The sequence below is a fragment of the Brachionichthys hirsutus genome, unplaced genomic scaffold, assembly GCF_040956055.1.
Source record: "Brachionichthys hirsutus isolate HB-005 unplaced genomic scaffold, CSIRO-AGI_Bhir_v1 contig_769, whole genome shotgun sequence".
Taxonomy (NCBI): domain Eukaryota; kingdom Metazoa; phylum Chordata; class Actinopteri; order Lophiiformes; family Brachionichthyidae; genus Brachionichthys; species Brachionichthys hirsutus.
Window position 1 is genome coordinate 495,345 of NW_027180320.1, and position 22,534 is coordinate 517,878.

At 41.9% G+C, this 22,534-nt stretch overlaps 1 protein-coding gene across 1 annotated transcript; it reads left to right on the forward strand.

Annotated features, from left to right (window-relative positions):
• The first annotated feature begins 3,736 nt into the window (after positions 1-3,736).
• Positions 3,737-22,208, forward strand: LOC137912655 (vacuolar protein sorting-associated protein 53 homolog). Its single transcript, XM_068756792.1, has 22 exons — positions 3,737-3,823; positions 4,293-4,373; positions 5,206-5,255; positions 5,346-5,412; positions 9,161-9,247; positions 9,544-9,659; positions 9,932-10,051; positions 11,835-11,913; positions 11,998-12,141; positions 12,225-12,367; positions 12,775-12,916; positions 13,417-13,512; positions 13,763-13,857; positions 14,831-15,073; positions 16,316-16,463; positions 16,627-16,709; positions 16,797-16,875; positions 16,991-17,139; positions 17,220-17,289; positions 17,424-17,561; positions 21,038-21,142; positions 21,612-22,208. Exons 1-22 carry the CDS (start codon positions 3,737-3,739, stop codon positions 21,780-21,782), a joined length of 2,493 nt encoding a protein of 830 aa, XP_068612893.1. The 3' UTR covers positions 21,783-22,208.
• Positions 22,209-22,534: the final 326 nt, after the last annotated feature.

Below are 22,534 nucleotides of genomic sequence, written 5' to 3' on the forward strand. Positions count from 1 at the left end.
TTGTTTTTTGGTAAATGTCAACGCAAACGGGGAGGGTTAAGACTGCATGTTCTTATTTAAAGTGTCATGAGGAGTAAGTAGGATTGATCACGATCGGCTACGTGCTAAGGGCTGGATGACATTTATCTCAACTCACTCACTGATATTAAATGTTTGCTGCTGTATTAAATGAGAAAGTATTTTAATCTTAAACTATCATTTTTATCAACAAATAGCAAGTCAGAATAGGATGATGATTTTTTTTTTTTAATGGTCTGCTTACTAAATGTGACCACATCTGGCTTCTGTCTCATTAAATATTTTAAACATTTTGAGATGGATAATGGAGACCAAGTTGAAAAGGAAAAGGCTCACATGGCAAGATGTGTGTTCAGTTGGTGAGTTTTCACGCTTGATCAGAAAGCTGTCTGGGTTCAGCTTGCAAACTGGCTGTAGTGCAAAACATCTCTAGCTCTGCCAGCCTTCAATCTCTGCCTCGCGAGTGTTTTTCTGCTCAGCAGCTCTTCACCCAGTGTTTTTGATAGTGGCTTGTTTGTGGATTGTTAGTTCCATGTTGTTTTCCACTTCTTCAAGCAGTGTGATAATCCTGAAGAGGCCAGACAAGCTGTTTGGATCCGAAGAGTTGAAAGAATCTCATCTACATTTCAACGAAAGCCTTCAGTGAGTCCCAGTTAAAAAAAAAAAAATCATTGGAGGCTGGAATATCCTCACAAATAATCAAAAGAAGAGTCCGAGCTGCATCTTTAGGACGACTGTCGCTCTCATTCAGCTGGTCTGTTTGCAGATGGCACGTGTCAATGGGTCGTTGTCTACGACACATGGATGCGTAGATCACCACATAGATTTTATTCATGCTCAGTAGCTTCAGCCTCGCAGAGGTAATTACAGAGCCACGCTCAAATCTGAGCCAAGTCTCTCACAAGCTTTATGGAGCCTCATTAACTGAACCTTTTCTCAGGAACATTTGGCATTTGCAGCTGATTAAGATTTGCTTCTTCGGACGTGGAGTAAATGCCCTGTGCCAGAGTGAGTCCTCACGCTCGACACTTCTGTTGTACAGCCCTCTGGGAGCTTACAGAATTTTAACCGATGGAAGGATTTTGGAGGTCTGACAACGGACAGATTGCAAAAGCAGAACACAGCTGATGTTCACTTGAACAAGATGTCGCTTTGCTTTTCACTAACACATGGCTTGGCTTAGTTTCGGATGATGGAGCCAACATTTTTGTGCTTTTGTACCTGATAATAGGCAGCAATTTAATCTGAGGCTCCGTTTAACATTGTGAAAGCATGTTTCAGGGTGTAAATATGTGATCCTCTTTGTCAGCTTTATTATAAGCATTTCATTTAATTTCATATAGTCAACATGCCTTCAGTGTATTTTTATTTTATTTTATATATAAAAATCATAATCGAAAAGAGACTCAATTTTAGCTGATGTCGAATTCTTCGGAAATTTCTTCAAGCAGAACATGATGAGCGAAACTGGGTTCTGCTTACATTGTATGCCCATTTCATACAGCTGTGGTTAAACCCTGAAACCACCCTCCAAGCCGCCAACTGCTGCTTCCACGTTGCAAATCTTGTCCTGTTCTTCTTCCAAGTTATGCTCACAGCAGCTGATTTTGGGAGGAAGGCTTTCGACACAGCCTTGTGGGAGGCGGTGAGCGGCGACGCATACAGATGTGTCATATTGTTCATACTGTTCTTATCCAGGTGAGATTTGTATCACAGAGCTGACATTTAGATAGAGATCTCCTCAGGACAGTGGTTTTCAGAAGTGTTCCCAATCTTAAAATCCGCATGACCCTGAAAGACATGCTGTCCATTGACAAAGATAAGCTTGCAACCTTGTAGTGACTTCATCCTTATATGCACTCATCTCACCTGCCATTCTGTTCTTCTACAGGGACTCAAATATTCAATGCATCTTCACCCAAAGTCTCTGGCGTCTTGAACACAGCCCAAAATACATGAATGCAAAAGCTGTAGTGATCTTCTGTTGGTGGATTAGGAATAGAAAGCCTTTATTGTTCTAGCATAGTGGCTACACAATTAACAACCCAACAGTGCATAAAATGATTAACAATAGCTTCACCCCGACCCGCTACAACAATAACGTTCCGCTCATGAATTAATGTATAAATATTAAATTGCAGTAATGTAGAAGATGGAAGTGAAAATTACCCTCAAGGGCGTCATTTTGGGCCATTCTGCAAAACAACTCTTTATTACTTTTAAAGGAATAGTTAAACATTTTGTGGAAATGCACTTACATATTTTTGTTCTTGCCAAGAAAGATATGTCATGATGGTGAGAAGTATTGATCTCCTCACCCTGACCTGCATGATCCTTTGATGAGCATCAATACTTATAAATATTTTTACATCAGAAATTTCACTTATGTGACAATATGCAGCCAGGTTGTGCATTTTTTTAATTCTCTCTCTCTCTCTCTCTCTCTCTCACACACACACACACACATACACAGCTTTTATTTTACTATTTCTTTTTTGCATTTTTTCCTCAATTACCTTTTTAGCACAATTCTATGAATGTCAAACAAGTATTAATTAAATGTAGCAATTAATTTCAATAAAATACTTTTTAGAAAATAAAAACTTTTACGGCAATGTCCTGTGAATCATAATCTAATTTCCCTGTGCTTTTGATGATGTGTATTTTTTCCAGCTTAAAAATATGCCATTATGAAGACAAGAAGATGGATGGATGATGGATGGATGGATAATTCTAGAGGAAGTAGGACTTCTTCCACATCCTGTCTTGAGACTCGTCTCCATTTTCTTTTATTGATTTCCATCCCTAACAATAATATCCAGATAAAAACTGACGCCATCATGTCCATATTTCCCTCTCTTGTCTTTTCTTTCTCCTCAACCCTCAAGCTATACTCTCTTCATGCAGCTGTCATTTTTAGCTTTTGCATCACCCCACAGTTTTCCTCTTCTACTTTTGTATCATCTCTTTTTCCACTGTTATCCTTTAAACAGTGCATGAAAAGCTTTCTTAAGGGTTATATCGCATATCTCTTGTTGGAAAAACGTTTAGTATGTGTGTGTGGGGGGGGGGGGGGGGGGGGGGGGGCTTGTGTAACGTTTTGTAACAGCAGGGGGCACTACATATCTTTAACTGAGAGAACAGATGTCAGTCATGGCAGACTTTGTTTTGATATATAATGGTAGCGTGCCAATTGCCTAATGCTTTAGGTCAGAAAGAGATCATCATAATAAGACCTGAGCTATGGAGATATTTAAATAAATTATGCATGTGGAAGGCAGACAGCGTGGGAGGAGGTTGTTAGGCTGTCTAAGATTTTATTTAAAAATACTGTGAAGGGATTTTCATCACTTCGAAACACTGAAGGCTTTAAGGGAAGGAAGTGGAATAAAAAGTGAAAGTGGCATGTTGTGTAATTCATGATCAGCCTAAAGGTTTATTTTAAAATCAACTATTATTGAAGTAATAACAAGCTCTGTCTTAATATATATATTAACTGCTCTTATTAATGATCAAGGGAAGCCAATACATCGCCTCCAAATACCAACAACAGGTCGCCTGTCCTGCCTGTAGAATAGATCGCTCATATAGTTTCGCGTCAAACTCGTCGCTGTTTTGTCCGATATCCCTGAAAGCAACATTTGGCGACGTCATCGGGTATCCCAGAAGTCTCCTCACCAGGAAGTGCTATGCTCGATAATAAGGTTTTGTTTTGACAATGATGGAGGATGAAGAATTTGAGTTTGCGGAGGATTTGGAGGCTATTTTGCATCTAACCCCAGAAGTACAGCTCGCTATTGAACAGGTAGCGTGCTCAATTTGATATTAATACATTTTATTTATTTGTTTTTTACATTTCTGCTGGTCATTGGGTACGTCCAGCTGTTAGCAGGCTAACTATCACTCCGGCTCTGTATGACAGCGTTGTCCTTGTAGCCACAATAAATTTATTTTTCCAGAGTGTTAAACTTTTAGCGCACAAACAAGCGTACCAGTCAGTTTATATATTGATGTAATTTTAAAGTTATATGGAAAAAGTGTATGACGTTCACTTTTCGACCCTTTTTTTGCCCTTCATCCACCAGTGACTGTAACACATTGTGTTATAACGCGTTAGTTCATTTATATCCAGTATACAGTGACTGGCGTGGTATTTAATTAAATCTTTGAATACAGCTGTCATGATAGCGATCCAAATATATCATGAAATACTGTATTCATGACAGGCAGACTCGGCTATTTGAACATTCTGTGATACGTTCGTGTCTTTGAAGGTTTTCCCCAGCCAAGACCCACTGGACAGAGCAGATTTCAATGCTGTGGAATACATCAACACACTGTTTCCTACAGAGCAGGTACAATGAAGAGCTACAGTCAGACTTAGACTGCAGATATGAATGCTATCTGTTTTAGTGCCTTTGTTAGAGTAAAACAAATAATTTGTGTGTATATTTCTCAATGCCAAATTAATAGTTATTACAATTAATACAGTATCTTAAGATTTAATTTCAAATTATTATTTAACACATGACTTTATAAACCAAGGAAGTTACATAGATTAGAATGTATGTGGCCAATATTTTTTTTGCTTTACTTGGATGATATACTGTCTTTGGGTGGGTTTATATATGTGTATTTGAATATGCAAATATTTTGCACTTTATCTTTAAAAAGGCATTTGGAAATCAACACAATCATTCACGTTTATGTCTACTATCTGTCCATGAGGGGTCACTGTTACCCTATAGTTTGAGCTTATAGACAAAAGCAGGGTTTTAGATGGATGCGCACTTTCACCTATTTAGTTTTTTCGTGCAATGATTCAGGTGAGTGGTTACACCTGCCCTGCATTAATATATGTAATTATTATAATGAGAACTTTGTGTTTTCAACTAGCACAAGTTGAAACCTGACGTATTATTTTATGTAAACACAAGCTCGTCAGCAACGTTCATGAAAGTAAAAAAAAAACCTTAAGATATTGAAAATGATTTATTCTTTCAAAAAGCATGTATATGTGCGTTTGGCTAATTCATCCCCTTTCCCATTTTCAGATTGTGCAACTTCCTGGTCACTTAATAGCCATAAGCGGGAACTTATTTATCATCAAACATTGTGTGTTTTGTTTGTATGATGAAAGATTGCATTGATTTCCTAATATCTTTTCTGTCTTGCATTTCTCTTCAGTCTTTGGCTAATATTGATGATGTGGTAAACAAAATCCGTCTGAAGATTCGGTGAGTTCATGTCAATTCCTAAAACGTTTTTTTTGTCTTTGTATTTTAAATGCATTTATAAGAAGCGCCAATTTGTGTCACCTTTGATAGGCGCCTGGATGACAACATCAGGACAGTGGTGCGAGGTCAGACCAATGTGGGTCAGGATGGCAGACAGGTGAGTTGCGCTGCAGGTCATCGAGGAACCTACTGTAGTGGTTTGATTAAATCAGCTTCAAATCATCAGCTTTTCCTGCAACATGTCTACTCGCGACTAAATTTCCCTTCATAATGTTTTGTAATGGTGATGATGCAAATCATTCATTACTTTCAAAGTAACAAATGAGAATCTAAAACAGATGGAAAACAGTTGTACAAACATATCATGCAGCCATTACATATCCCATTGGGAGAGATTAACAGCCACATTTGCAAAATTGACATCCACACCAGACAAGAGCTTCCTTTCCTGAAGTTAGAATGCAGACGTAGGTTTCTGCCGACCCAGAATAACGTTCCTTCTACTGGCCTCTACTGGCTCTTTCCTCCCTCCTCATCAGTACCATGGAAAAGGATAAGATGACTCAGAACCATTTTCATTACTCGAGCTGCTCCTCTTTATAGAAAACGCGTCTGGGAAATAGATTCCAGTATGTAAATACTTACATTTCTTTTAAAGCCAACCTTTTTGAATTCTTTTCTTTTCTTGTGGGAGCGCTACGGAAAAGAACAGCCCCTGCCGATTCAATCCAGCTCCTTGCTCTGTCAAGCAGTTGTGGCTAAAGGGAATGCGACACTTGATTGGTGTGCTCTGTATGCGCTGACCAATTGACATGATTAGGTGTGCGTTCGCGTCAGGGCGTCTGGCCTGGTGGCCCTGTCTTTTCCAGTTAGCTACCGTTTGGCTCTAACTCCCTCCCCCCAGACCAATAACATTACACAGTCACACACAAAATAATTTTTAGCTTGTTTTTCCAATCCCACAATGCCATGCCAACATCTACAGAGGAAAAATCTTTTCTGCAGATGGAAAGATTGGGAGGTGTTCATTTCAAGATGCCGAGTGAAACATAAAGATGCCAACAGAATAAAACCAACGAGATCAGCAATTTAGATGCAGTCCCTGGATTGAAACCTGAGATGGTTGCATTTATGGAGAAATATGGAGCGTTTGTGATCGGAGGAGGGAGAAAGTGGAAGCAGAGGTCTGGGGAATGATTTTTCATTTCAGAAGGGTCTCAGACTGGAATATGCTGCAGTTCTGAGAGTGTGGAAATGTCAGGGGGTTAGTGACCAGAGAACATTTATTATGTTGCTGGGCAAGAAAAACAAACTTTTTATATATATATAAAAAAATAATGACTTATTATGATAATAATTGGAAGTCTGTATTATTTGTACATTGGCAGTTTTAGTCATGGAAAGCCCAGAAAACTCTAAAATGACTTGCAGTACATTAAGATTGATGTACACGCAGACCAACAAGTCTGAAGTGCTTGCAGTATGGTTGACTGTGAGAGTAGCAGAGACACTATAATCACATGAACTTTGCCATTTATTAGAGTTTACATGAAACTGCTCACTAGTCCTTTAGCTCTAACGCCACGATGTAACAGATGATGTGTCAAAGTTTCAGAGATTGTGGGCATTTTGTGGGATTTTTGACCCTGCTGGCATAAATTATCTGCACTCTTTACATGCCCACTTTGCTAGTAAGAGTTCAGGTGGTCTTCCTACAGAATGAGCAAGACTTTTCATTTTAAACTTTTATTGGGGCACAGGTGGTGCAGGTGGTTGAGTGGGTCTTCATATGATTGAGAGGTTGGGGGTTCGATTTCTTATTCCACACATCAGTCTGGGCAAAGCTTTTCTTTGTGCCAGTTTTTGTGCCGCCTGTGAAATCTGACTTGCATTATCTGCAACCAAATGCGGCAAAATATGTAAAGAAGCAGCATATTAGTAAATAATTTTAAACATGTTTAATATTTCATAAAGAGACATGACATGGATCTCAAAGCCTGCACACGTTTTATTGTACTCTTTTATAAATAACTCTCGACAATATCACGTGTGTGTGCTGGTGCACATGTGCTGCTTGCTACATGTTAGGGATACTGTGCATGCGTGTCTGTGGGATGGGAGATAACATCTCAGGCACGGAGGCGCCTTTCGAGCAGTTGCCTCCTTCGGCTTTCTTCAAGGCTAAATGCAGGAAATGAGAGCTAGGAAGTGAGCCAGATTGACTCAGCTGAGTCTGCAAGAGTGTCAGCTGCAGCGTTGGAGGTTCAAGCCTCATGTGCATGAGCTTGGTTTACTCAAGATCTCCTCCAGGGAAGCTATTTAAAGAGTCATCGCCACTCCCTTCCTCATCAGATCAAAGGCTAATCACTAAACATGCCCATTTGTTTTTCTTTTCTTTATCCAGTCACCTCACAGCCAATCTTTTAAGTATCAAATGGATGTTGACTGAGACAAAGGTGGCATTCGGGTTAAAGACCCAATCATGTCAACATAGATGAGTTGTGATTTTATGGCCTGGGGGGGGTCACTTCAGCTACACCCAGGACGTCAATTTAATCCTCCAATTTTTACTGGCAGGACGAGCTATAATTCTAGTTTGTGTACGCATATGTTTGTGAGTCTTTGTTTGCATGTGCACAATTTGTGCATGTTTTCTCACTTGACGTTTCCTAGAGGTGCTTGTAAAATACTCAAATTCTTTGCACAGCTGGTGCCAGCTGTTGGCACTCCGTGTGCGTGTGTGTTTGTTTGAGAGAGAGAGAGAGAGAGAGAGAGAGGCAGAGTTGTTTCGCCACAGCATTGCACTAAGTGAAGCCAATTACTGGTACCTTGGCATCGGATGTTGCTGCACAGTCTCTGTCCGGGACCATCAAAGAACAGCTGCCATGTCAGCTGACAGGGAAATATTAGAATAGCATTTTAACCATCTTACAGTTATAACGGTCTAATGTTGTCTGATCCTGCCTGGCTTTATATGCTGTTAAAAGTGCTAATAACCTCTTCATCCTTTCCAGTGACAGCAGTTGGGCAGGGGTTAGCCTGATGGCTCATGTGTCAACTTAATAACTCATCATGTCGGGTATCTATCTGCATACCTCATCAATTATATGGTCAATTAGTCTGTTTCGCCATTGCACCCTCTCGAGAACCGGGAATGCAAGGATAAGCAGGGTGACTTTTTCATGTGGACTACAGCCAGGTGTGTGTGTGTGCGTGTGTGTACGCGCGTGTGACATGACTCAGACTGGCACACAACACCTGACACAGCTATTCCATCACCGCCCTGCTTCTCACAACAACATATTATTAGAACTTTGGGTGTAGCACAGGAAATCTGAAGGCTGATATTATATATCACGTGAGACATTTTGGACAAAAGGAGTTTAAGAAATAAATCAGCTGCTGACAGGATTTAAATGTTCTCCACCCATGAATGTGTGGATAGAATACTTTTTTTAATATATATACACAGTATTTCCAACCAGAAGACCATTAAATGTGTGTTTGGTGAATCATTCTTAAAGTAAGTCAGTGTATACAGTATGAGATTAAGATGTAAGAAACGATGAGCTAAAACACACACTCGCCTCTCATGTAGAAGCACCAAACAACAAGATGCTTTCAAGCCATTGCCAAAGGGGGGTTGCGTTTGTTCGTACATCACAGAGGCGTGCTTCATTGGTGCACTGAAACATTTTCAGCCACATTTCAACAAAGGAAATTAACCTTCACCTCTGCTTTAACAATTCTCCACAACTTGCTGAGCTGATTCTGCTTTTGGCGTCATTCTGGTGCGCTCAGGTTTTTGGCCAAGCTCGACTTCGGCCTTCAGGTTGGTTGAAATGTTCACACACTTCACTTCCACCAGAGGCTTGACGTGTGTCTTTGCTGTGTGTTTTGGGCAGGCTTTGGAAGAGGCACAGATAGCTATCCAGCAGCTCTTTGGCAAAATCAAAGATATCAAGGACAAGGCAGAGAAGTCTGAACAAATGGTGCGTATACACACACACACACACACACACACAGCTTGTTGAGGCATAACAGGGATACAATAGAGATACAGTCTGAATCCTCCTTTTGTTACAACCGAGGACAGGCAGGGCAGACCCGCCCTCAGGAGGCATGTAGCAACGGTTATTTCTCTAACCAGTGGGTGTGTTTGTCTTGCTCTATTCCTCTTTTTCTCATAACCACATCCTGTGAATCCACGTTTTAAATGTTTTTCCCCCTTTAATCTCCTCTGCTTTTCCCATGCATCTAACATTTCTGTCTTGCTCCGTGCTCACAGGTCAAGGAGATCACAAGAGACATAAAGCAGTTGGACCACGCGAAGCGCCACCTCACTACATCCATCACCACCCTCAACCACCTGCATATGCTGGCGGGAGGGGTCGATTCTTTAGAGTGGGTCCAAGTTGATTCAACCAAAATAAAGCATTTGGGAATGTTAAGATATTTTCTGATTACAGATATGCATAAATACTTAGGACAATTAACTTGTATCGAAGCGTATATAAATCACAAACCTTCTGCTGAATCATTCCAATTCAGTCTTTTCTTTTCAATCCCTCGGGGTTAAAGCTACGCCTTTTCACTCATGATTTAGGGTTGTTGAATCTATAAAGATATTTTTTTTTCTATGATCGTATAAATAATCCCCACGTGTTGTTTTGTAGAGCCATGACCAGAAAGAGGCAGTATGGTGAGGTGGCCAACCTCCTGCAGGGAGTGGTCAATGTGCTTGAACATTTCCACAAGTACATGGGTATACTCCAGATCAGACAGCTCTCTGAGAGGTAACTAATGTGCGCACACGCGCACACACACACACACACACACACACTTGCCACTTCCGAGCATGATCTGCTTTTATAGCCGAAACATTCCGCAGCTCATTAACAGAACTGTTGGAAAGTGGTTGCCATATTTGGCTGAAGGTGTTTTGTGTATTCTGTCCCTTTGGTCCAGATATTCGGTCACCCACAATAAACACAGGAATACTGTGTTTACATACACTCGATACTGTCCCAATAGGACAGCATTACTCCCACAGTTAGTGATTAGAGAAGTACTTTCCTCAGGGTTTCTTTTTATCACCTTTTACATTATGTGCATCCACTCCTATCTATCTATCAGTCTTTTGCTCTGATTAGACTCATAACAATATCTGGATGCAGTCGTTTGTTCCCACGCAATTCTGTGTGCTGTTAAGCTTGTGTTTCCATGCGCTCTGACTGATTACATTTCCATTATTGCTATTATTTTCCAAGAATTCCACAGTCAGTTTGTGATACAATGGTTTAGTTGACATTCAGGTTCCAGAAAGCAAAAAGAAAACATGACCTTCTGTTCTATCTTGACCGAGGTGTGGTAGATGATGTTCAGGCCAAATAACAGCTGTGTGGAAGAAATGTCTCTGCAGGGGAAAAGATGATAGGAAGACAAGAAGAAGTTGTGAAGAGTCAAACAGATAATAGACAATCAGTTTTTATTTTTTAATAAACCCTTTCCATCCAGCTCTCACTTTGTTCACGTGCCCAAACACTCCCATCACTGCGACCTTGGGTGTGTTGGCACAGACCTCAGGGGCACACATTGTGTCTGCCTCTGGGAGATTACAGAAGGTACCGGTAATGTTACTGGTATCCTCTTTGATGGTGTGTTCTTTGACCCACCTGCATCTCCCATTAATCACAGTCATTGTGTATATGAGCCCTGAGCTGCAGACTGGGATCTGTATCAGTAAACCTACTGAATGCATGAGCTCCTTCCTTGTCGGATAAATATTGCTGCATTGGATCACATGGATAGTTTGCATGGCACAAGCAGACGTTCCAGGCCAGGACTTCCTGTTTAACCTTTAGTGATAGATGCTAAAACACACCCATGGTTGATTAAGGAACTAAATACGACCGGTTTTCATCTTGTTTCTTACTTTACAGTCAGACGTACACTTATACCTACAGTTAATGCCTAGATCTGAGTCAGATACAACAGCTGTAGATTTCGTTCCAGACTCATGGCGAGCAGTTGAGGAGACAGAGGTGAATCATATTTAGCTGGCGGCAGATGCTTAGTATGAGAGCTACAAGTTCTGTACTTGCTAGCATCCATCTGAGACGCTGTCCGTCCACCCTCTTCGCTTTGCTTTGGAGAGTTTCCATAGCTATGGGTGCCTTCAGTACTCACTCAAGACTGTCCAGCAAACTTGCATGCTGATATTTGGATTGTAGTAATGAAATGCTGGGGAGTAAATGGCGCTTAAGGGTTTCTGCAGTTTTTACAATCATTTACATGAGCTATTATAAAATGGGTGTTTAAAAAAAACATCACTTGCTTTGAGGATTTACAGCAAGCTGAAAACCTTGGAGTTTATTTCGCTTTCTTCAAATAAGGTATCTTCTGTTCAAAGACTCTTTGCCACTGTGGCTGGTGAGCCAAACTGTTTATGATTTACAGGAGACAAGATTTTGTTGTATATTAGAGGTTTTAAAATAGAATTGCCATCATTCCAATATGGCCTTTAGCTGTGGAAGAAAAGAGTAAATCATTTTTGTGTGCCTGATTCATCCTTTGCAGAGTAAAGGCAGCACAGAGCGAGTTGGGGACTCAGATCCTGGCAGATTTCGAAGAGGCCTTCCCCGCTCAGGGCTCAAAGGTAAAAAGTTGTGTTGTTTTAATGGTCTTGTCTTATTCTTTCCTATATGAAACTATATCACACCTTTTTTTCACGTCTATCCAGAGACCAGGTGGCCCCAGTAATGTGCTGAGAGATGCCTGTCTGGTGGCGAATGTACTGGATCCACGCATCAAGCAGGAGATCATCAAAAAGTTCATCAGGCAGCACCTCTCAGAGTACCTGGTTCTATTCCAGGAAAATCAAGATGTGAGTATTTGGTTTCCATAATATATAAGATCTAGTTACAAGGTTTACTATTAATGCAAGAACTCTTCCTCCCCGTTTCTCAGGTTGCTTGGCTGGATAAGATTGATCGCCGCTACGCCTGGATCAAAAGGCAGCTGGTAGATTATGAGGAGAAGTATGGACGCATGTTTCCAGAGGAGTGGTGCATGACGGAGCGTATTGCAGTGGAGTTCTGCCACATCACTCGGTAAACACACAATATATAGGAGCAAACCGCTTTGAATGGGGGACATTTAATACTGTTTTTTTCTCATTGACAAAGAATGAAAGACTGAATACAAGTAAATAAAACAAAAAACAACAGCAATTGAAATACAGGTTAAAGGAATGTTGTGCGTCACGAAGTGAACCGCTCTGGTGGCCTAGATGAGCAGTGACCTGGTGTCCCCATTAAGAAAGAGCAGCCTGCAAACTGCCGCCTGCAACTGAAATCAAATATTCAAAAATTGTTACACGTTAGGAAAAAAAGCCTGGCAATGCTACATGGACAGATTTATGACTATAATTATGTGCCAGTGAGGCGCATACTCAAAAAGCATAGGAGCAAGAGGGGCACACTCAAACTGATATGAATGTTGATTTTGTGTTTGTCAGGGTGGAGCTGGGTAAAGTGATGCGGACGCGCGCTAAAGAGATTGAGGTGAAGCTGCTTCTGTTTGCCATTCAGAGGACGACAAACTTTGAAAGTCTCCTGGCCAAACGCTTCACAGGATGCACCTTGACTGACAAACCCGGGGTGAGAAAATCAAACCCACACAATATGCACATCTTCCAATTATTTAGGATTTGGTGAATTGCCTGCATTATGTCCAAATGCACAGGAAATAGTTCTCACGGTGCGCAAATGTATTTGTAACTCAGTCACACCCAGAAGCATGGACGGTGGTGCACGGACCTGGATCACAACTCAGCCAAGGGTTTTCAGAAGTGATATTTAGTGAAGACAGAGGTCCTCTGTGTTCTGTTCAGTTCACACACATGCCTGTAGCATTCTCTAATTCAATCAGGGATTTGGTAGAGTGGAATTTTATAATTGATGGTGCACTTTCATCAGAGATTCCCACAAAAAATATGAAACCTGGACTTGATTTTCAAAATTGTAGTTTTTTGTTACTCAGGAGTATTTTAGCATTGAATCCTTGTCCCTCCATGACAGTCAGTAACGATAGAGCATCATATGACTTAGCTGTTGAAACAAATCCATGTTTGATCTGTTTTTTGTTGTTTTTACAGCAGAAGAGGCCAGACAGCCCTCTAGAACCCACCAACCCCTTCCTGGAAGATGAGCCAGGCGAGGGCGGGGGCAGAGAGAAGGACGAGGGTCTGGCCAAGGTGAGTTGACCTCCAGCTGACATGTCCCACAACTTAAAGGGCCTGTTAGCTATCGTTTCCTCTAATGCAAAGCTTTCTTAAGGCTTATGGTTGTCATGGGAAACCAATGTGGCACCCTTTCATGGACTGCCTCCACTTAAAGCAACGTCTCTTTTTGCATTAGCACAGAAAACATTTTGGGTCAGTGCATTTCCTGCATGTTAATTAATCAATAGCTTGACAAAGAATTCTCATTGTCCCTTCGTTTTAGCCCAGGAAGCCAAAAGCCCCAGACAACCCTTTCCATGGCGTTGTGTCTAAGTGCTTTGAACCTCATCTATACGTCTACATAGAATCCCAAGACAAGTAAGCAACACGCACTTATACAAGCCAGACAGCCAAACTGGGCCGTGGTGCACAGATCCTGATTCTGTGTCCACAGCTGGCGCACGGATCATTTTTCCATTGCCCACTCATCAATCAGATCCCCCCACCTTCCATTCTACTTCAATGCCTCTTCTATCTTTCCATCCCTTGTTTCCTTACATGCCTCTGTGTCCGCTGTGGCAGAAATGTTTCCCATTAACGGCACAGCCACATTCACAGAGAAAGGGGAAGGTTAAATAACTGCTGCCAAGGCAGATCTGCCCGTTTTCTTTCCCACCTCTTTACTTGTTTTCTCCTTCATACCCTTTCTCTAGCCCTGGTTTATTATGTGAATCTTGTTTCCTCCTATTTATCTGCTTTTATATTTATATTTCCTACGGTTTCCTACCTATGTTTTTCAACACCGTCCTGCAATGTGAATCCTTCCTCTGACCCTTCCTCCGACTATTCCACAGTCACAGTGATCACTCCCGAAACTGTTCTTTTCTGCAAAGCTTGCATGTCGTCCCTTGAATTTGCTCTCTGTGGTGTTAAAATGCATTTGTCTTTTTGCGGGAAGAAGACTGACCTATTCTTAAAGTGCAGCCTCGATTCAGTCTTATCCAATGGCCTTTAACAGGCTGCAGCCTGATCCGCTTGTCCTCAATGGGACATAACAGGCGAGAACAGTGGCCCGCTTGTTTTTTTTCTTGGCTTCAGTTCCAAGATTTAGAAGGATTGGGACACACCAACTGTGACTGTGAACCTGTTGACTGTAGTATTGGAAATTTTGATTTACGAGTATTTTCTCCTATTTATATCTATCTGGCTGACTGTCTGTATGCCGGGTATTTCTTTGCTGTTTGTTTTATTTTATGAACTAATCATGGTTTATCTAACTATTTGATTCATTTACTTACTAATCCAAGTGTGTGCTATATTTGTCTTAACAATTTTTTTTATTCGTCTGCAGGAACCTGGGCGAACTGATCAACCGGTTTGTGGCTGACTTCCGAGCACAAGGCCCACCGAAGGCGGGCACAGAGGAGGGCGGGGCGGTACTGCCCAGCTGTGCTGACCTTTTTGTCTACTACAAGAAGTGCATGGTGCAGTGCTCCCAACTGAGCACTGGAGAACCAATGATTGCCCTCTCAACCATCTTCCAGAAATTCCTGAGAGAGTACGCTTGGAAGATTCTCTCTGGAAACTTGCCAAAGTAAGACTTTCTCAAGTTGCACTGTCAATCTTTGCTTTTAAATTGAGTAAATTACACCCCCCTGGTAAAATCACTAAATCATGGTCTTGCCACATCAGCACAAATTGAGTTTTTCTAGTAGACACAATTTTGTTTTTTATAGATTTACAAAACTTAGACTTTCATTACAAAAGGGTCGCAATTATCCTTTTTTTTCTCATTTTTGGACAATTATACTGAAACATATTTTACATATGAATCTATTCTGTATCCCTATACAATTTATTCCTAAAAATGCACCAATGAGCCACTGGGTAACATATTCGGTTTACTCAATAGTGTTTCTAGTTTTTAACGAATCATTAAACTGCCAGCCTATCACGCCCACATTCACTCATCTGTTCGGTGATGAGGCTGTTTAGGAGGTTCAGTTTGAAAATCCGTGTCTTCAGTCCTCGCTACGTTTGACGGATTGCGATGTCTGGCTATGCGGGATCTGGAATTGGTTAAAGCTATGGCGAAGCCTAATACCCTAGCAGCAAAAAACATCTCTGGATCATTGACCACGTTAGAAGTCATCCCTGGCCTGCAGTGTGTATAATCATGCATATGTTTGCACGCTTATTACACACATGTGTTCGCTGGCTAATGTGTACCGTATGCATATTTGATTCAGCGATACAATGAAAGGCTTTTGCAAGTGCACAAGTGCACAAATGCGCTCACGACACATGCAGACGCAGTCGTCCTATGCAGTGCGGGGCCCCTGAAAAAGAGCTTGAACTATGTTGTGGTTTTACCCACATGTCTGCGTTATGACATTTATTAATGGCTGGGTTACCATTGAAGCTTCGTAGGCATCTGCTTGTAGTTATGCCTGTTGTGTCTCAGTCACTGAATTGGCCTTATTTGTATATGTAGTCTAAAAAAAAAGTCGTTTTTTTATTTTATTTTATTTTTTATTAAACCCTGTAGCAAAGGGGGTTCTGATGAAAAACAATCCACAACGACTCAGAGCTCAAACCCTCAACCCCCCCTCCTACTCCCACCATAACCTAAACCAAAAGGCTCAATAAGGCATACAGTGCAGTAATCTGTGATACTAATTTAAACAAATATTAAAACATGCAATGCTTAAACCGTGTTGAGCAGTAATTCTTTGCGACGGCTACTATTTAGCGCTCTTAGATATCAGTGTTTTCCCCTCTTTCTGCTGATCCCCACTGCTGTTTCTTCCTCTGTTACATCTATCACTCTGTCCAGATCCAGCACTAACAGCGGGGGTCTTACCATCAGCAGTCTGCTGAAAGAGAAAGAAGTTTCAGAGGCTGCAAAGTTCACCGTGGATGAGCTCTGCCTGATTTGTAGCATCCTCAGTACTGCAGAATACTGCCTTGCTACCACACAACAGGCACGTAATACAGAAAAACACACCCCGACCTTGATTCGTAGCCGTCTGTGTGTGCCGTCAGTGTTCTTTAATGCACCAACACACATCTGAAAGGAGGCACGCCCCTCTAAATAACAAAGCTTTTCATGTTGTGCGCTTGTGCTTTTGTTTGCATATCTTCCAGCTGGAAGAGAAGCTTAAGGAGAAAGTAGATAAGGTCCTGGTGGAGAGGATTCATTTGACTGGGGAGATGGATACGTTCAGCACGTACGCGGACAATTTTCCTCCTCTTAGATAATGGCCTGGTTTCATTTATTTAAAGCGGTTTTAATTGTGTGCTTTTATGTTTCTCAGTGTGATCTCAAACAGCATCCAGCTACTTGTTCAAGATCTTGATGCCGCGTGCGACCCTGCTCTCACTGCTATGAGCAAGGTTGAACACACAAACACACACACACACACACAAACAAACAAACATTGTAGAAATAGACTCTTACTGTGTTTAGCATCTGAAGCTAAAGTTTTCCCTCCCCCGCCCCCCTTGTTAGATGCCATGGCAGAGCGTGGAGCATGTGGGCGACCAGAGTCCGTATGTGACGTCAATCATCATGCACATTAAGCAAAACGTGCCCATCATTAGAGACAACCTGGCCTCCACACGCAAATACTTCACGCAGTTCTGCATCAAGTTCACAAAGTACAGTGCACATCTTCATCTCTAAACATGCATCATTGTTTTACACACAGGTCATGATTTGTCATTTCTTCTCTCCTCAGTTCTTTCATTCCTAAATTTATCAACCACCTATTCCGATGTAAGCCAATCAGCATGGTGGGAGCCGAGCAAGTAAGTGGAATTTAAGCCAGCCGGTCCTTTTGAGCTGCATTGTGAGTCACAAGCCAAACATGTTACATTTGTTAGTATGAATATTGCATTAGATATACATTTCAGTTACTAACTTGTGTGTCCGATCACACCAGCTCCTCCTTGACACGCACTCCCTGAAGACGGTCTTGCTGGATCTGCCCTCCATAGGTTCCCAGGTGCTCCGCAAGGCGCCGGCCAGTTACACCAAAATAGTGGTGAAAGGCATGACCCGCGCAGAGATGATCCTTAAGGTGAGCTACGTCTCCTTCTAGAAGTTTTCCGATATGTATTTTACTCTGTGTTTCAAAATATACCCTGGAACTGGAACATTGAACTCTTGGGTTTATGGATTTCAAAACGTTTGGGAATCTAAAATGTAGCAGCTCTTTTCAGATGGTTTTTGATGACCTTAGGTTTGGTTAAAGTGAGATGAATGTTGGAAACCTCACTGCGTATCTTACGCTTCAGGCCCGCAAAGAGAAATGCAAACAGTTTATGTTGCGTGTATAAACTCAGAAGCAGCTATCTCTTCCTAAACTGATGGATTTTAATGGGAGCCAGAGTTCAACTCTTGACACAAAATAGTTCAACTCAAGCACATTATCACAGCAGTGCAATCTTTATGGCACACTTAAGGTTTGCGGCATTTCCCTTTGGATGGCTAAAGTCAGCCTGGACGCTTCTTCAAGCGACGCTTCGACTTCTGGCCTTTAAAGGCTCGGAACTTTTGACAGACCTTTCTGTGACTGTAGTCTGGGTAAATTGTCTAAATCTCTCGTTTGCCATTGCACAGATTTAGTGTTGGAACGCTGACATATCCAGTTAAACATTAGCTTTGGTGTTGATGCTAGCACTTGACCAAGAATGGTCTGGCCCAACCTGCGGCTGACTGCTTTTTCCACTGATTGAGGCTTTGTCGTTAAAAGCAACAATAGCCTGAGCAAACATGTCTCATTCTGAGAGCTGGAGGCCAGCCTGTTTTAAAATACTCCGCTATTGTCATCTCTCAAGCAGATTATCTGCTCAAAGTGTATTTTTTGGCCCTTTAATGGTGTCTTTAACGGACCTCGGTCACTTTAGCGCTTTATGAGCATGTTTCCATAAAGTATCCCACCGAACACGAGGAGTAAGGAATCGAACTCCTGCACAAAAGCTTTTAATGAAAGACACACATGTTCTTCAAACCCAGTGTGTGGTTGATTTTAAGCCTCGGGGAAATGCATGAGTAAGTGAATAATTAAACGCATGCAGCCATGCGTAGACTCACGAAAGCACAGACACGCCTCTGCCATATGACCGTGCATATATGGGCTTTTTGCTTTTCGGTGAGGACAACGTAGAGACGGTATTGAGCTAGTTGTTATGCGACTCCAGAGGACACTGGTATGTGGATGCCGTAGATTAACTCCACCCTCATTAACTGTCCCTGGAGTGTATAGAAATGCACACGGACACACACACACACACACACACACATCACATAGCTGCCCGTCCCTTGATTTCTCTTGGACTGCTTTCTTTCCTTTCTGGAGTTATTATGGTTGGACTGTTGATGGCAAATATTTCAAATTGATGGTATTAGATTGTAACTTCCTGTCCTAGATGTGGGCCTTCCAGCACACCAGCGTTTGTTCACCTTGGACTCGAACCACCTAAGAAACCCCTCTAGCAGGTTTTTATTAAATTACCTTCATTGTTTAGGGCCTGCATGTCAGTGCACTGCTGCCCGATGGAATGTGATCAATTTGGTTCTCACAGATGTAGCTAAAAGAGCTATTTGTGAACGTCACTGTGACAGTGGAAAACATGGAAGTTTAGAAATGATATCAATACTGTATGAGAGTTTGTCAAAAAAAAAATTCACACAACGACTCATTCTGTTAATGCTCAGAAAGACAAAGCCCACTCAGGTCAAATGAAGCGTTAGTCCTCCAGCAGACATTTAAAGCCGTCTTATCTGAAGTTCCCTCACAAGTAATTGCTTTCACCCTGGGCTGAGCCTGACGCCTCTGAAGGTCATCACAAAAAAAATCCCTCTGTCTACCTTCAACACGAGTATTAAATTACACCGATGCTGGGACTTGAAATCAAATCTGGCTCGCTGCGACCACGAATCTGCCATTCGATGGGACGATCGAAGGCCGTCTCATCTTGTGTTGGTCGTAGAGTTGATTGAACGATCTCACGTTAATGAAAACCATCTTGTTGACAGTTCTGAACTTAAGCGACGTCGTGGGGCAGTAAAAACGAGCTGTTAGCAGGAAATTGACATATTATCACCTTATAAATTTGTTTCGTTAGAAAATTCGCCTCTTTGCACATTTAACACACGGGCTCTCCTCCTCGGGTTTAATTACAGCTTCTGGTTTTGACTGCTAAGGGAAATATCTCAGCCAGATTCTTTTTTTTTTTCTGTTTGGTGCTGGGCCAGCAATGTGGGGTAGGTGTATCAGAGTCTGGTTAATAAAAGAAAAAAAAAAAAGCTTCCAAGAAAGAGGTAATACTGAACCAAAAACGAGCTTTATACTGCTGTGAAATGTTCGCAGCACGGCTGGTTCTCCAGTTCACAGACGAGAGCGATCGCTCTATTTTTGCACTTCCCCGGGAGAATCCCATCTGTTAAATCTTTATATCTTTATGTAGCTGTCGAGTATCTGCTTTGGACTGTTGAAGGTGAATTTATCTGGAGGTGTCTGTTTTATGACACAGTGTTAGGTTATGTTCAAAGACCGTAGGATTCTTGCTGTCTGAGGCGGCCTTTCCCGGCAGGTTCCCTTCCTGTGAGACGTGGCTGTTTTCCACGCTGTTCCAGCCCAGCATTAGCTCCCTCTCTCTGTCTTTCTCTCTCTATATTTCTCTCTCTCCCACTCTTTCATTCTCTTTGTGGTGAATTCAAAAGGCAGACCCCCCCCCCCTTCCTCCTACCCACACTTGTTGAGCCCCGATACCCTCTCCTCCTTTTCCTTTTCTACGGCTGTTTTCATTCTTGATTTCCCACTTTTCTTCCCCCCCCTCTCTCCCTTTTTTTTTTTTACACAGCGCCCCTGCAGGCCTTTCCGTTGGCCTGGCTCCAGGACAGTTGCTAAGTAAATCACTCCATCAGCAAGACTAGGAAGAAAGCAAAGAATTCCACACGATCCTGAACCTTTCATGCCACACATTCACATGAAAATAAATAAAATACAAAATACAAAGCCTTAAAAGACTTTTTAATTTTAAAGTGAAGGAGAGGAATTCCCTTTAATTAGATGATGTTTAAATGAGTAAAATAAGAGCAGTTTGGTCTTTCATTAAAAAGAAAAAGCCATCTCCTCCATGTTTTCTACCTTGTTGTTAAATAAAACAGAACAAGAGAGGCCGATCCATTGAGACATGTGCCTGCCCCCCCCCCCCCCCCCCCCCCCAACCTCACCGCTCATTACTAATCCTGGTTTTAACCCTGACTTCTTACAGCCCAGAAACAATTACCGGTGAAACTAATTCTTGCCCACTCATGTGTGGAATAATTGCTGTGCAAAATTATGACTGGGGAGTGGGTTCCTAAATATAGAACCGTAGACTTGACTGTATTTGCTGTTAAAACTGCTTGGTTCCTGTCAGTTATAGCCCCCCCACCCACCCACCCACATTTGGAGCCATAACTGCCCCCATGTGGGATCATTTAAAGATCCCTCGGGCTGGAAAGAAGGGAATGCTGCAACTAATGTTAAACTCTACTTTCCTGCAGGTGGTGATGGCCCCCCATGAACCTCCAGTTGTGTTTGTTGATAACTACATTAAGCTCCTGGCTGACGGCAATCCGGAAACCTTCCAGAAGATTCTGGACATGAAGGTCGATAGTTTTTTTTCGGGTTTTTTTCTACCTCTCAAGGCCGCAGTCATTCAAATTTTGTTAAAATGCATTATTTACATATTCAATGGAAGAAGAAACACACACAAATCTGTGTCTTCAACACACAGCTGGACATTAATAAAATCTGCTAAACACTTCTAAAGTCAGTAAATATAATGTTTCTGTAACCATTTACACGTTTCTTTGTGGAGATAAAACCAAAGAGATATGAAGTATTAATTACAGAACTTCAGAGGTGCTGGTCGGTGGGCGGTTTTCAAGTGTTAATGCCCGGACAAGCTTCATACTTGGGCACAGGTGGCAACCTTCAACATTAACCCTTTCACACCGGGATTCTGCCCCCCACCCATTACACCTGGACCGTGGTCCCACTTTCCACAATCTTTGCATTTTCAGACTCTTTTTTTTTGGGACACTAAGGGATTCATTTAAACTGTTTGTGTCTTAGGGTCTGAAACGCAGCGAACAGAGCAGCATGCTGGAGCTCTTCAGACAGAGGCTACCTACCCCACCCTCCGGGGGCGACGGCGGCCCCTCCCTATCCTTCAGCGCGCCGACTCCCGAGCAGGAGTCCTCCCGTATCCGCAGACTGGAGAAACTCATCAAGAAGAGACTGTGAACAGACGCAGGCTAACATCACCTTGAATGTGGAAATGGATTGGAAGACGGAACGGAACGGGCTTCACCTCTCTGGCTGCTCATTCATTCTCAGACGTTCCGTTATGTGCTGTTCATTGCTACCATGGAGACTTACAGGAAGAGGAAGTGATTTAATATGGACCCATACCATGAAGAAACTTGCTCCACTGCTTCTCTCTTTTGTGCACGTCATTTATTTTCGCTCCTTTGTCGTCAGACGTCTGTCCTTTTACACGAGAGCAGTCAGAAGAACAAATCTACTAGAGATCACTCAGCATAAGCCTTATTTATATTGACGTCTGAATAAAATGTATTAAAAGGAAAGCCATGGGGTTTATTTGTCTATACTTTGAGTGAGAGAATACGAAATAGAAATTATAATTGCATATACTGCTGTCTGTTAAAGTCAACATGTGATATGTGTACACAAATAGTCAGAGCTCATTGCTCTGATACTTTAATCCTTAGTTTGGTGCGTTCAGACAAACGTTCATTGATCACTGGTGACTCCAAATCCACCTCCAGCATCCCAGTAGAACAATATCAATGCATTCCTGCAGGTTTCTTCTTTGCATCTATTTCTCTCAACGTGAGAATTTTAGAGTCCAAACGCTGATTAAAAAAAAAAAAAAGAAATTCCTGTTTAAGTCAAACCTCGCAGCATCTCCAAACCTGCTGCGCGCCACAGATCTGGAACCTGTTTTAAAAATCTGACCGGACAAGAAGAGGTGT

Coding starts and splice junctions, on each gene's coding strand:
- LOC137912655 (XM_068756792.1), top strand. CDS start 3,737: ATGATGGAGGATGAAGAATTTGAGTTTGCGGAGGATTTGGAGGCTATT. Junction 12,142..12,224: donor TATTCCAGGAAAATCAAGAT/GTGAGTATTTGG, acceptor CCCGTTTCTCAG/GTTGCTTGGCTGGATAAGAT. Junction 15,074..16,315: donor CTCTCTGGAAACTTGCCAAA/GTAAGACTTTCT, acceptor CACTCTGTCCAG/ATCCAGCACTAACAGCGGGG.